Source organism: Mastomys coucha, unplaced genomic scaffold (genome assembly GCF_008632895.1).
Source record: "Mastomys coucha isolate ucsf_1 unplaced genomic scaffold, UCSF_Mcou_1 pScaffold21, whole genome shotgun sequence".
Lineage (NCBI taxonomy): Eukaryota > Metazoa > Chordata > Mammalia > Rodentia > Muridae > Mastomys > Mastomys coucha.
Window position 1 is genome coordinate 46,444,362 of NW_022196904.1, and position 14,345 is coordinate 46,458,706.

General features: G+C 41.6%; 1 protein-coding gene across 1 annotated transcript in view; it reads right to left on the reverse strand.

The window, feature by feature from the left end:
• Nipa1 (NIPA magnesium transporter 1) overlaps positions 1-14,345 on the reverse strand; it is a 40,862-nt gene that overhangs the window by 14,680 nt on the left and 11,837 nt on the right. The window contains exons 2-3 of the mRNA XM_031386819.1: positions 4,123-4,170; positions 3,038-3,128 (exon numbers count right to left, since the gene is read on the reverse strand). Of these exons, the coding sequence (XP_031242679.1) occupies positions 3,038-3,128; positions 4,123-4,170 (139 nt within the window). The remainder of the gene's footprint in view (positions 1-3,037; positions 3,129-4,122; positions 4,171-14,345) is intronic.

The following is a 14,345-nucleotide window of genomic DNA, read 5'->3' on the forward strand; positions in this document are numbered from 1 at the left end:
AAAAAGTCCTAAGAAGTATGTCTGGGTAAGGGCCTTGGGCACTAATTAAGATGACTCTTAATCCTATACCCTTTCCATAATTTGGAAATTATTTCCAAATAAGTTTTTAAAATCTCTGTTAAACTATATTGCAATGATTACATATATTAAACTGTTGTGTATTAAAATGGACCTATTTGATGGGGCTCTCTGTTCTATTCAGAAATACAGACTGATTTTCTTTCCAGTGGCATATTCTTTTCTATTCTTTATAAATTCAGCAATCCACTCATTATCAACAGAATTTCTTTTTCTTTCTTTTTTCTTTTTTTTGGTTTTCGAGACAGGGTTTCTCTGTATAGCCCTGGCTGTTCTGGAACTGGCCTTGAACTCAGAAATCTGCCTGCCTCTGCCTTCCAAGTGCTGGGATTAAAGGCGTGTGCCACCACAGCCGGCTCAACAGAACTTCTTATGATCCATACACATATACACTTTGCCTTCTCTGCTTTCTTCTAATTTATCTTGATTTATCTATTTTTTTTTAAGCTCAATAGTGTATTGCTTGAAGCATGCACATAGGTCTGTGTTTTATTCCTAAAACCACAGCAGGAAAAAAGTATACTTCACTGGGTGAACAGCAAAACTGGAGTAGTGGGTTACTTAACTATAAAAGGCATGAGGAATGGCTTACATATTACATGTGCCATGTTCAAAAATCAGATTATCTTCCATGAGAATAAACTGGGAAAAGTAAGGAGTGATTCCAGGCATAAGCACCATTCCTGCCCTCCACCAGAATTTCAGGGCCACCCAAAATACAAAGTGATGTCAAGCAACATTAATACCAAGCACATGTGTGAATAAGAACAGTGGAAAAAAACTTATTTTCACAGTTACATGTGAAAAAAAGAGTTGAGGTTTTTAAGACCACAGAATCTTTTTTTTTTTTTTGAGACTTTGTTTTTATTTTATGTGTATGAATGTTTGCCTGAATGTATGTCTATGTGAGTGCACTGTCAGTAGATAGAAGAACAGGGCTAAAGGTACCATGAAACTGGAGTTACAGGTGGTTCTGAGCTGCAATGTTGGTATGCTGCTCAAAACTGAATTCAAATACTCTGAAAGGGTGAGAAGTGCACTTAACTGCTGAGCCACCTCTCCAGTCCCCAAACCACACAATTTTAAAGTGAATTTAAGGTAAAAAAATACATTTATCACATTCTTCTCTGTAAGGATGGAGGTCTGTCTGAAATAAAGCTGCAGCCAACATACACATGAGATGAAACAGCTCATTTCTCTTCTGTGCCAGCCTGTTTATTAGTGTCTTCAAAGGTACAACAGAACACCCAAATCTTTGCAGCGGGCTATGTTGATACAGTCAGGAAAGGTCTATAAAAACATTTTCTAGTAAGCCAAGTGTTTGGATGTGGTTTGTTCCCACAGACACTAATGCTGAAATTTGATTTGCAGTTCTAAAAAGTGATCACATCACTAAAAAACGATTAGTGAACCAGGTGGGGGTGGCTAAAGCCTCTAATTCCAGCACTCAAGCGGAGAAGGCAGGCGGATCTCTGTGAGTTTGAGGACAGCTTGGTCTACAGGGCAAGTTCTGAGACAGCCAGAGCTATACAGAGAAACCCTGTCTTGAAAAAAAGAAATGGGGAGGGAAAGCTTGAGATTAATACAACTCTCACAGGACTGGATTTGTTGCCACCGAATCAACTATTATAATGTGGGAGTTCTGTTGTCCCCTTGGCATAGTTTGTGAGTCTCACAAATGGGGTTGCCTGGGGCTGGAGAGACACAGCTCAGTTGGTAAGAGCACATGCAGCAGTTTGTCCAGAGTTCAGTTCAGTTCAGCTCAGTGTTCTAACGTCAGCACTGACTGACATCAGGCAGTTCACGACAGCCTATAACTCTAACTCCAGGAGATCCAATGTCCTCTTCTGGACTTCCAGGGCACACGCACTTACATGTACACATACCCACATGCAGACCACACATATACACATCATTAAAAATAAAAAGAACTATTTTTAAAAAACAAATAAAATTAAATAAATAAATCTTTATCTAGATGTGGTGCTATGTAACTTTAATCTTAGCATCTAAGGTAGAAACACCCTCAAGAATAGCCTGGTCTAGATAAGGAGTTCCAGGCCAGCCAGGGCTACAGCTCAAAAGAAAACAAGAAAGAAAAAAAAGGAAGGGGCTGCCCAATCTTGTACTTTGTAGATTCTAGAATTACAAACCAAAATTAAAACCTTGTTTCTTTACAAAAAAAAATTATCCATTCCTAACCATTTTGTTTCAGCAAGAGAAAATGACCTAGGTGACCAAGCTAATAAAGAGGGTGATTTCTGACAGCTGTCACTCTAAATCTTTATTCCACTCCATGTCTAGGTAATGGGAGAATAGGCCTGCTCATATTCCTGGCCCCTGGAGCCACAGATTCCTTGTGACAGGCAGATATTTCAAACCATGAAACTCCAACTTGAGCATGCCAAGTTCCCGTTTGGATTGGATCACCCTGCCAGAGTAAAGCCCAGAGTTCCCGCTCATCAGTTGGCATCCATTTGAAGAACTGTGATGACAAACCCTCAAACACATGCACTGATGCCCATGGGTCATGCGCCCAGCTTTGGTAGCTTGCTGGAAAGAGGTGGGAGAACACCGGTCTAGCAGAGGATGCTAAGCACCCTCATAAAACACAAACTGACATTTTACCGAAAAATTTCCTAGGATAACAGGCTGTGGTATGAGGAAGACTCTAGGTTCTAAGAAGTCTTCTAGAGTAAAGCCCAGGAGAGTAAAAGCAGCGGACTCACTGATAGCTATGAATGAACTAGAATTCGAAACACAATAAAGTAAGTTCTAAGAGAAGCATCAGTAACACACAGAAATACATTGATAGAGTTAAAATGAAAATATGAATTCTAAGCACAAAAGATCTATCTTCATCAACAACTTTACTTTTTAAACAGAAGCATTTGTAATGAAAGGATGTTTTCCTATGTAAACTGAGTATTAAATATCAAAACAGAATGTCAGTTCTCACCCAAACGGTACTCCGAGGGCACCTAAGGGAGTCACCAGGACTGTAGGGACCGCAGTGTAAGCTAGAAAGTTTCCAATCTGGCCAACAGCCACTGTCAAGAGAATCACAAGGTTACATTACAAAGTTCCCTTTTTATCACCAATCAAGATTTTGCAAGATTCTGTTCTGAAAGGGCCTCTTCTGCTCCACTTCTGAGGAAGCAAATGTGCATGCTCACAGATCCCAACGCAGAACTTCACTGAAGGTCTAGGAAGTAGGCTCCACTCCCTGTGGAGATGACCAGCTTTATCACAGTAACAAGTACAACACCCAGTATATCCACACTCTTTAAATTCTATCTTAAAATATTTTAACCCTTACATTTTAAACTTACTTATTTACTTATAGACAAAATGTAACATAAAAGTAGTACGTTGGTACCACGTAATACTTGGGCACATGCATGTCCACAAACATTTTTCATTGCTTTATGGTGCCAACACTCAAAAAATTTTAAACTATTTTTATGATATGCACAGTAGTTTCTGTGCACACTATAGCAGTACACCAAGGTACCATATGGTTTTTGACTGCCACTTTATACCCAATGACCAATCTTTCCCAGACAAGTTGGGCAGAGCTTCCTAACAGCCTTCAAGTGACCTTGGACCTGCTCCAGTATGAGAGGCTGTCCAGAGCTGGGTTGTTACAGGACCCCAAGGTGCGCTACTCAAACAGAGCTTAAAAAGGGGTTCCCCAATGAGCATCATCAGCCTCATCGAGGTAGCATTTTCCTTAAAAGGCCACATATGACAAACTGCCTGATTATTAAAAAATCATAGTTTATTATTTAAGTTATAGCACGTGATCTTTGATCTTCAGCTGGAGTCCCTGTCTCCTCCTCCCAGGCCAGCATTCCACACTTTCCCATCTACTCTCTTTCAGCGAAGGGAAGGACAACGGGAAAAGAGTGAACCTGAAGTGTAGAGAGTAGAAGTATGAGAGGATCTTCAAAGCCACACTCACCTTGCCTTCTCCATCCCCACCCATGTGATGGCTTTAGAAAAAAATTAAGAAGACTATAATCTACTATACAAACCACTTACTTGCAATTGTGCCAGCCCACCACACAATGTCTGTTAAGTAGGAAGTACCTATAAAAAAAGTGAGAAGAATATCAGGAAAGCAGGCTTATTTAGTGGTGTGTGTATGTGTGTGTGTGTATGTGTGTGTATGTGTATGTGTTTGTGTGTGTGTTTGTGTGTGTATGTGTGTGTGTGTTTGTGTGTGTGTGTATGTGTGTTTGTGTGTGTGTATGTGTGTGTGTGTATATGTGTGTGTGTGAGCTTGTGTATGTGTGTGTGTGTGTGTGTGTGATGTATATACACATGTCCATAGGGATTTGTTAGGCTGGGGGCCATCAAGCTCTAGCAATTTACCTCTTGGTGCTTTGGAGTTACAGATACTCATGACACAGTCCTAATTTCCTACATGGATATGAATTCAGAGTCTAGCAATTGCATCGCAAACATTCTTACTAACTGAGGCATCTCCCCAGCCTTAGGAAGAAGGTTTGTAAACCATACATAAGTACTGGAGAGATGGCCCAGAAATTAAGAGCACTTACTACTCTTGCAGGAGACCCAAGTTCAATCCCTGGCATCCATACCAGGCAGCTCACAACTGTCTGTAACTCCAGTCCAGCCTCTGAAGACACATGTACATGACATACCACCACCCACACACATGTTGAGAAGGCTAGGCCGATTCCATGACAGGCTTCAAATTGGCAGTTGAGAAGACTATGCCTAAACTGTCTTTGTTTTCAAGAACTGGGCAATTCCAGGCAAGTCTAGGACTCAGAAGCTAATGAGGCAAGGACAATGGGTCAGCAGCAGTTTCCAGACTTCCTCAGCTACTTTGTCAACAACAGTTTCCAGCCCCCATGCTCTGGTAATGTCCCTAGAGATGGAGTAGGAAAAGTGTTACCTACCCTGGAATGCCCTAATGTGTTTTATTTAAATTAGGCCTTCTAGCACACTTGGTTGCCTGGGAACACACTCGGTTGTCTCTCTATCTTGGTAATGGGAAACCCCAGCATGCTGGACTTCTGCAGAATAAAACACTGCATTTACATACAATTTAAGTCCTGGGTATCATTCTTCGAGGAATTATGGACCCTTACAGTGTGTAATTAAAAATTTTTCAAACTTTAAAAGAAGATATTCTATACATTACCAAATAAGAGATTCACAATGGTACGTATAAGAGAACAGTTCACATAAAAACTAAGCAAAAAAGAATAAGTGTTCTCAGCTGGGCGGTGGTGACGCACGCCTTTAATCCCAGCACTTGGGAGGCAGAGGCAGGTGGATTTCTGAGTTCGAGGCCAGCCTGGACTACAGAGTGAGTTCCAGGACAGCCAGGGCTATACAGAAAAACCCTGTCTTGGAAAAAAAACAAAAAAAAGAGAGTGTTTTCTTGCTTATTCAGCTCATAAGTAACTTCAGTCTATCAATGGGTGAGAACCCACTAAAAGTAATAAAGTGGGGCTTGGGTGGGTTGTTTTGCTTTTCTCAACCAACCCAGGCTGACCCAAAAGACAAACAACTTGTTCATAGATTGGTGTTCTTTGGCTAAATAAGTCATGACCTAAAATGTAAATATTCTTGGGACTCTCACCCTATTCTCCTGCCTCATGGGTACTTTTAAATTTTAAATTCTATTTATTATTGCTGATTGAATGCAGAGCTATTGTTTTTCCTTAGATCCCAACTTTAAGGTGATTATCAAGTCCAGGGGAGAACTTTATTTCCCCAAATTCTAGTGGTTAGACAAAAGCCAGCATTCCTCAAGAACTTTGAAGCCAGTTCCCCTCTACCAAAAGGAACCATTTCCCTTATCACTGGCAGAAGGACAAATGGCTCCCTGTGGTGTTTATCAGTATAACAAAGTACACACTAGCCTCCAGGCTCCCTCCATATCACAAGTTATACACTTCAAAGTCCATGAGGAAAGATCTTCTCTTCTCCATCCTAAACTTGCCCAGCTCAGGAGTTTCTTCCCCTGCCTCAGCCCCCCAACAGCTATTCATTCTCCTTATAACTGGCTCTTTGGGCTATGCTCCATCTTGCCTGTGCTTAGCCCTCCACTCTCAGTCTCCCACACTCCTACTCTGTCTCCTTCTCTGTTCTGCTTTCAGTCTGCTACTTTCTCTCTCTGCTCTGTATTCTTCCAGATGCCTCTGGCGGGTCTCTCCCTCGTATCTACAATAAAAACTTTGCCTTTAACAATACCATTGAGTAGTCACGTTGCCAGTTTATGTAGTGATGTCTTATTACCTGGGAAATTATCTCCACACCCTTAGGTTAGTGTACTGTCTACAGTAACTGGTCAGGGGAATTTGAGAAAGGTGATCTACAACACAACAAAGGTAAATGCGGTCTAATGGCTGGGAAGTGGAGAGTCAGTTTAGTTAGAAGTCACCAGGCTGTGTCAGCAGGCAGGTGTAGAGAAACTGCAGATCCCTGAGCAAGAATAAAATATATGGTTGTGTGTGTGTGTGTGTGTGTGTGTGTGTGTACACACATGTGCATGTATGTCTGTAAATGTCAACAGACAAGTTCTAGAAGTCAGTTATCTTCTCTCACCATAAGTTCCACAGATTAAACTCAGGTCTTTAAGCTTGCACTGAATGTGCTTTAAGCCAATGAGTAATCATGAGCACTCATGAGGACTTTTGAAGTTGGAGCAAATCCATCTTGCACTATAACATGGCCAGGAATGGAATGCTGTGGTCTGAATATGAAATGTACCCCAAAAGATCATGTGTTTGCACACCTGGTCCCTAACTTCTTGTGCTGTTGAAAGGTTGGAAAGCTTTAGGAAGAAGAGCCTTACTGGAAGAAACATGTCACTAGTCATGTCTTGATGTTTAATAGCATGGCTTTCTGCCTCCTGACTGCAGACAGTGTGACCAGCTACCTCATGCACCTGCAGTCTTGTCTTTTGTAACACAATGGCCTGGAATCCTTCTTAAAATGTAAGGCTCATGAAAGAAACTCTCCATTAAGTTGTTTCTTGAAAGGACTTTGGTGACATCAAGTAGCAAAGGAAGTGATAGCAACTGTTGCCCAACAGCAGCAATCCTGTGAATTAACAAGATGCATGACCAAGGGTAGGATCAGATCCCTAGGGCGCCAAGATACACACGTGAAATCTGCCAACATTAAGGGAAAAGTGGAAACATTCCTGAACACTGGGTACATGTAATGAAAACCACATCATCAGAAAAGGTACACAATATGTAAGTGACCCATTAATGGTAACAGGGGCCCAACCTTGATCTCTTCTGGGACCTAGACCTCACCCTAGTTCTGCTGTATTTCCAAGTTCGTTTGTTCCTCTCATCTAATGAACTATCTTTTCCCATTCCATGTGTTTCTGTCCAAATCACTGTTTGCAGAAACAAGAACCTGACAACTTGAGCAGCTGTGCTCTGAACTCAGATGTGCACCTATAACCACTGTCAATCAGGCAGTTAGGAGGGAAGCACAAAAGGCTTTCAATGCTCTCATCCTTCAGATTACCTACCACAGTATAATTCTCTCCTTTCTCAAACACTTGGAAATGATGGGAAGTTCCCATGGAATGTCTGATCAAAGCCTGGGGAATCCATATTCAAACACTCTTTTTAATCTTTCCCTTGCAAGGTGCTCAGGTTTGGTTCCTAATGATATAATAAAGACCATGACCAAAACCCAGATTAAAGAAAAGCTTTTTTTGGCTTGCATCTCCCAATCACACACAGTTCATCATTGAGAAATGTCAAAGTAGGAACCTGAAGGCAGGAACTGAAGCAAAAGCCATGGAGGAACACTGCTTACTGGTTTATTCTTCATCGCTTACACATCCTGCTTTCTTATATAACTCAGAACCACCTGACCAGAGATGGCACCCCCATGGTGAACTGGGCCATCCTACATCCATCATCAATCAAGAAAATGTTCCACAGATTTACTTATAGGCCAATCTGATAGAAGCATTTTCTAAGATTAAACTGGTAAGTGTTTATCTGGGAGAGTTCACCTTTAAATTTGGAAGTTCACAGCAATCCACATGGATCCCAGCCAACTTATAAGATAAACATGGTCAACAAAGATGGCGATGTCACATGACCAGCCAAAGTGGCAACACTTATGGTTGAGGCATAGTGTTATAGCCACAGACTTTCTCTTAAAACCACTGGTATTCACTGTTCAGACCCACTATTCCTTCCAGCTTCCTGGAAGCCTACGATGCATGACATAGTATGGAAGACTCATATGGGACTCATAGCCAGATCACAGCAACTCTCACCTGCACCCTCCTCTTGAGATAATTCTCCAGGATCTACTCCTGACCCTGCCTTGGGGAGGAACAGGACTCAACCCTGGCACCTGAAGGTTCTCAAACCTGCCTGCTCCACATGCAGACACTACCTGTAACTCCTAACTGACTCTTCTCCCCATTTTCCTACCATTAGGTGTGGGGAGCTGCAGCTGCCACCCTACATATATATTGAACACCCAGTCTCCAGCCAGAGCAGAGAGCATTGATAAACAAGCCCTTAGTTGGAAAAGCTGCGTGCCTCCAGATTATGATGCAAGCTGGCATGATTTCTCATAGCCTATTATGCTTTGCCACGTAGCTGATGCTGATTGGGACCAGGGAAAGTATTTAACCCACAAGGGCTGGGGGCTGAAAAAGATATATAATTAGGAGTAAATATGTAGGGAATAGTAAGTAATATATAGAATTAGGAGTAAGTATGTAGGGAATAGAAGTAAGTAGATATAGAAGTAAGATGTAAAGATAGAAGTAGTATGTAAGGATTAGAAGTAAGATGTATGTAGGGAATAGGAGTAAGTAGGAAATAGGAGTAAGTAAGAAGAAAGTAGAAAGATGTAAGTAGTAAGGAGAAAGTAGTAAAATAGAAGTAGTAAGATGTAAGTAGTAAGATAGAAGTAGTAAGATGTAAGTAGTAAAATAGAAGAAGTAAGATAGAAATAAGTAAGATGTAAGAAGCAAGATTACAAGGTTCCTGATTAAACTGCATGGAGAAGAGCTCGTGTTTGCCTCCTTATTTCCACTGGACGGAAAGGCGTACGACAATTAGGCTTTTATTTACTTGTGTTCTATCATAGGCAATTTTTCTCAAATTCTCCTGTCCATTTACTGTAGGCAACACTAGCCTAAGGATATGGAGACCAGAAGACATCACCTTAAGGGTGAGGTCTAAGGAAAACATTAATGCCATTGCATTAAACTTGGTCTAAAAGCCATAGTCATGTATTCAAGCAAGCTTTTTGTTTGTTTGTTTTTGTTTTTTGTTTGTTTGTTTTTTGAGACAGGGTTTCTCTGTGTAGCCCTGGCTGTCCTGGAACTCACTCTGTAGACCAGGCTGTCCTCGAACTCAGAAATCCGCCTGCCTCTGCCTCCCAAGTGCTGGGATTAAAAGCATGCCCTACCACTGCCCGGCTCAAGCAAGCTTTTTCTCTGAAACTATAACTCAAGAGGCAGGGAGTATTCCATCTAGGTAAGAGAATCTCAGGGCAGAGACATGGCAAGACTTAATCCCAAGACAAATAATTTAAGCAAGTGGTTCAACCCTCTGCCAAAGGAAAAAGTAAAGCCAGAAGAACTGAATGTTAAAACTGGTGTTTGTAACTGTACTGGAACTATGGTCACCCTCACGCAGAGATGCCTGGGTCCAAACAATGGAAAAGAGGATATTCTAACCTCCTAGATCTCCTTGAGGACTCACTAGACTTATCCATTCCAGAAGCACTGGTGCTTGTCTCTCCCCCCTCACGATCTTTATGGGAAACCTGCCTTCATTTCCCTTGGACATTACAACACATCTTCAATAAGTGAAATAAGTTTGATCCTGAGAACCTAAAGAAAAAGAAGCTAATATTTTACTGTAACATCATAGGTCTCAAAACAAGCTCCGGTGATGGGGAAATTCAGCCTTAGGATGTTGTAAGTAACTACAACAACATTCTGCAGCAAAATCTGTTTTTTGGGAATCATGGGAAACGGTCTGAAATGTCCTAAGTTTAGGCTCTCAAGGTCCTCTACCAGTAAAGGAGACTATGTAATTCAAAAGCAAGGGATGCTTCCTCCTTGTGTTCAAACTCTTCCATTGAAAAAGACCACCATGGAATGCACAGACACCCTGCCTCAAAAACAACAAAAACAATGTGCAGCAGGCCTCAGGTAAATATCTTCTCACCCTCAACTGAGGCTCACCCCACCTCCATATTCTCCTACTTGCCCCAAGGTACCAGCAAAAAGGGAACCGAGGCCTGCAGGCCATACAAATTGTGAGGCTTCCTATGTGCCATTCTCTTCTATGCCTATGGCACTCCCCATAAGAGAATTGCCTAGACTGATGGTGACAATTTGAGTCCCTTTTCAATCACAAATCTTTAATAATACTAGACACTAGGAACATTTCTGAGGAACATCACATCTACTAGTTACTTCTGAACCTTACCTTTAGCTTATGACCTCACAAGGGAAGACCTACACTTCTGCCTGCTTACTTGCTACATCCCTGGAGGAAAAGAGAGAATCCTGGAGGATACTTTACGAATCCATAAAAACAACTTATTTGGTAAAGTTGTAATGACGATCAATCTCTCAGATCAGGAAACCACGGCTAGGATTCTAACTCCTTGTCAGGGAATCATAGGCATAGGCAGATGCTAGAAAGCCTTATTGCAGGAATAAAAAAAAAATGGCATTTAAATAACTATGATAACATTGGACAACTTGTAGAAAGGAAGAAAACCCTGCCCTATTTCCTAACAGGCTAATTGAGGCTTTTCATGAATTCACCAACATGGATCCTACATTCGCCAAAGTATAAGCCCTTCTGGGTCGATATTTTACTATCCAGACAGCATTAGAGATTAATGAACACCACAGGAACAAAAAGTGTTGGCCACAGAACCCTCGAACTTTGCTGTTCCATACTATTCTGTTCGTGTTTAACAGCCAAGATCTAGAGGAAGACCAAAAGGAACAGAGATGATTACATTTGCCCTTGAAGGCATTGGCTAGACCTATCCAAAGGATCCACATAAGCCCCAGAGATTTAAAAGAAAGAAGGGGCGGGGAGGTCGGGACATTAGGCATGTAAGAGTCCAACCAGTACCACTCCATCCTGAGAGTTCAACGTGTAAGGACCTGGAAGTCTAACATTGGAATGTGGATTGATACAGTCTCAGACAAAGAAGAACCCAACCCCCTCTCACAACATCATGGCTACATTACAGGGCTGAGGGTGCCCAGGAAGTAGGCTAACTCCTGATCCCTGCTGAAGTACCTTGAATTAAGTATCGGGTAAGAAAACGATCTGTTATAGGTAGTGAAGCTCTGTACCTGGTCCTTACCTTTCCCTGGAAAACTATCTTCCCGATCTACAGACACAGTGCAGGAGAGGGGGTAGAAGGAATTCCCTCCAAGATACTACTTTACTACCTCAAGCATTTGTCAAATTGAAGACCAGGTTTTTAATTATGTATTCCTGACAGTCACTCAATAACCTCCCTTGTGCTACCTACAAGCAATCTTGCAATTCTCTAGGGGCTCTAGAGTTCTGATAACCCTAGCCTTCAAAGTACCCCCAAGACAGTAACCCACAAAAATGGTCCTGACTGCTTGGGCTACAAGGACCACTGGATAAGCTAAAACATCTCGCTCCAGTCAAAATCCACTCAAAACCTGGGATAAGTTATCTAGTCAAAACAGGTCCACTAAAGAGGGAAGTTGAATTAGAAATACAACATCATTGAAACTTTTCTACAACATGTCTTTCTGGTCCTCTGTCAGTTTCTCTGTAAAACCCTAATCTTCCTCATATATAAGGCACATAGAGAAAGCCTTAATTTTTTTTTTTCAGAGCAAGAAGACAATAAAGGAGTGGTAGAGCCAAAAGACACCCTTTCTTTTTTGCATTCCTTTACACCCTGAACCTTGGTTGGTTGGTTGGTTTTGTTTTGCTTTTAGATGAAAAGACCCAATCACTGGAGCTTTCCAACAGAGTGTATAGACAATCTTCCCTCAAAGGTTCAGAAACAGGCCCCATATTTTGCCGCATTGTTAGAAACAGATCTTAGAACCTAGTTTTGACACAAGGAGCCATTCTCCAATATGTAGGTGATGTTTCAATATCTACTAGAGGAAGCTCAGACCAAAATACCATCAAAATCCTAAACTTTCCGAAAAGAGAAAAAAGACAAAAGGAGGGAGGAAGGGAGGAAGGGAGGGAGAGAGGGAGAGAGAGAGAGAGAGAGAGAGAGAGAGAGAGAGAGAGAGAGAGAGAGAGAGAGAGAACACTACATCAAGTTAGGGATAATTGAACTACTTCAACCAAGAACAAGAGAGCTTCTTGAACATGGCTCAATTTTGTCAAATTTGGATTTCCAACTTTGGATTAATGACAAAACCTCTCTATGCAGCTAGTAAAGATCTAGACTCTGAGCCCTTCAAACAGGATGCTCAATCGAAGCAATTTTTTTAATGAGATAAAGCGGGCTCTCACAGAAGCCATAGCACTAGGCATGCTTGATCTCCAAAAGCCCTCTCTGGTATTTGTGGCGGAAAAGCAATCTTGTGGTATTGATTAAATTTGTAGGACAGAACTGAGACATGTGGCCTGATTTTTAAAGAAACTAGACATTGGAGCATCAGAATAGCCACCCCATCTAAAAGCTATGGTAACTGCAGCACTATTTGTTGAAGAAGCTTCTATAACTGTTTCTGTGGCAATCACTAGAAGTTCTCATGGCCCAACAGGAAAAGGGTGTATTAGAACTAAAGGGGCCAGAAGTAGACTTAATATCAAGCAATTGTCTTTGCCAACCCAGAGGTAAGTACTAAATTGACAACAGCCTAAAACCCCTTCTGATTTGGCACAGCTGTGTATTGAAATGCTCTCACCTGTGCCAGTTGAACAACAAGCTGCTGGACAATCCAGAAGAGATACATATATGTTACATTTCAAATGGGGGGGGTTAAGACAAGACGTGCAGTGATCAGCTAGAGAAGAGTAATTGATGCCTCCCTACAACCCCCTTCTACCCAAACCCCAAAGGCAGAGATGATAGCCCGAATGTGGAGACCCATTCTGGGAAAAGGAAAGGAAAAGGGAAATAATATATACATTGATTCAAAGTATACCTTCATAACCTTACATGTCAATGCTGTGTTTGGATGTTTGGAGAGTGTGGTGACTGTTAACAGCTCACAATCTGTCCATACTGAGCAATAGATGCTAAATCTATTGGAAGCCATTCAACTCCTACTAAACAAATGGCATTTATCGACAAGAGTCATCAGAAAAACAGGGTTTTTTTGGTTTGGTTTTTAGAAGAAAAACATGTTTAATGATGCCCAAGAAAATAAGCTGACCAAAAGAAAGACAAAAAAGGTAGGCTTACAAATCCCCCAAGAATTAACATTGTTCCTTCCAAACACTGATGTGCAGGAGTTGGAGTGGGCTCTAAAAGAGAACAGCCAAAAGGAATCATGAGTCGCTGGGGAATAAGATACTAAGACCCCAGGCCCTACCTACAGTACAAACTTATTTAGGGACTACATGATTCAAGGATAGATGTCACTTTAGACATAGTAACTTAACTGTTCCAAAGACAAGGACTGACCCTCATTGTGTGTGAGGCCCACACTGTCTGCATATAGAACAATTTTAGTTATCTGTGTCCTCCTTGAGCCAATGCATAGGTGAAGCACTTACACAGGCTAAGGACTAAAAACCAGATGTGCCTTCTTGCCCCAGCTTCAAGAATATTGGTGTTTATAGACACCATCACTGGCAGGACCCAGATTCCCCACTAGGACTGAAAAGGCTACTCCAGTGGCAAAGCCCTCTCAGGTGGTTTGAAGAGGAATGGCCTTCATACACTATATGTTTGAAATCTTCTCCATAGAGAGTATCACTATTAGGAGGTGTGTCCTTGTTAGAAGTGTACAAGCTACATCCAGTGTGGCACACAGTCTCCTGCTGTCTTTGGATCAAGATATAGTAATCTCAGCTCCTTCTCCAACACCATGTCTGCCTGCCCACTGCCACGTTTCCCAATATTATGATAGTGGCCTAAACCTCTGAAACTATAAACAGCCCCAATTCAATGTTTTCCTTTCTAAGAGTTGCTGTGGTCATGGTGTCTCTTCACAGTAACCCTAACTAAGACATCCTCCTCAAAGCAATTACCAAAGGTTTTGCCTTCATACTCATTACATAGCACAATGGACTGTCTTT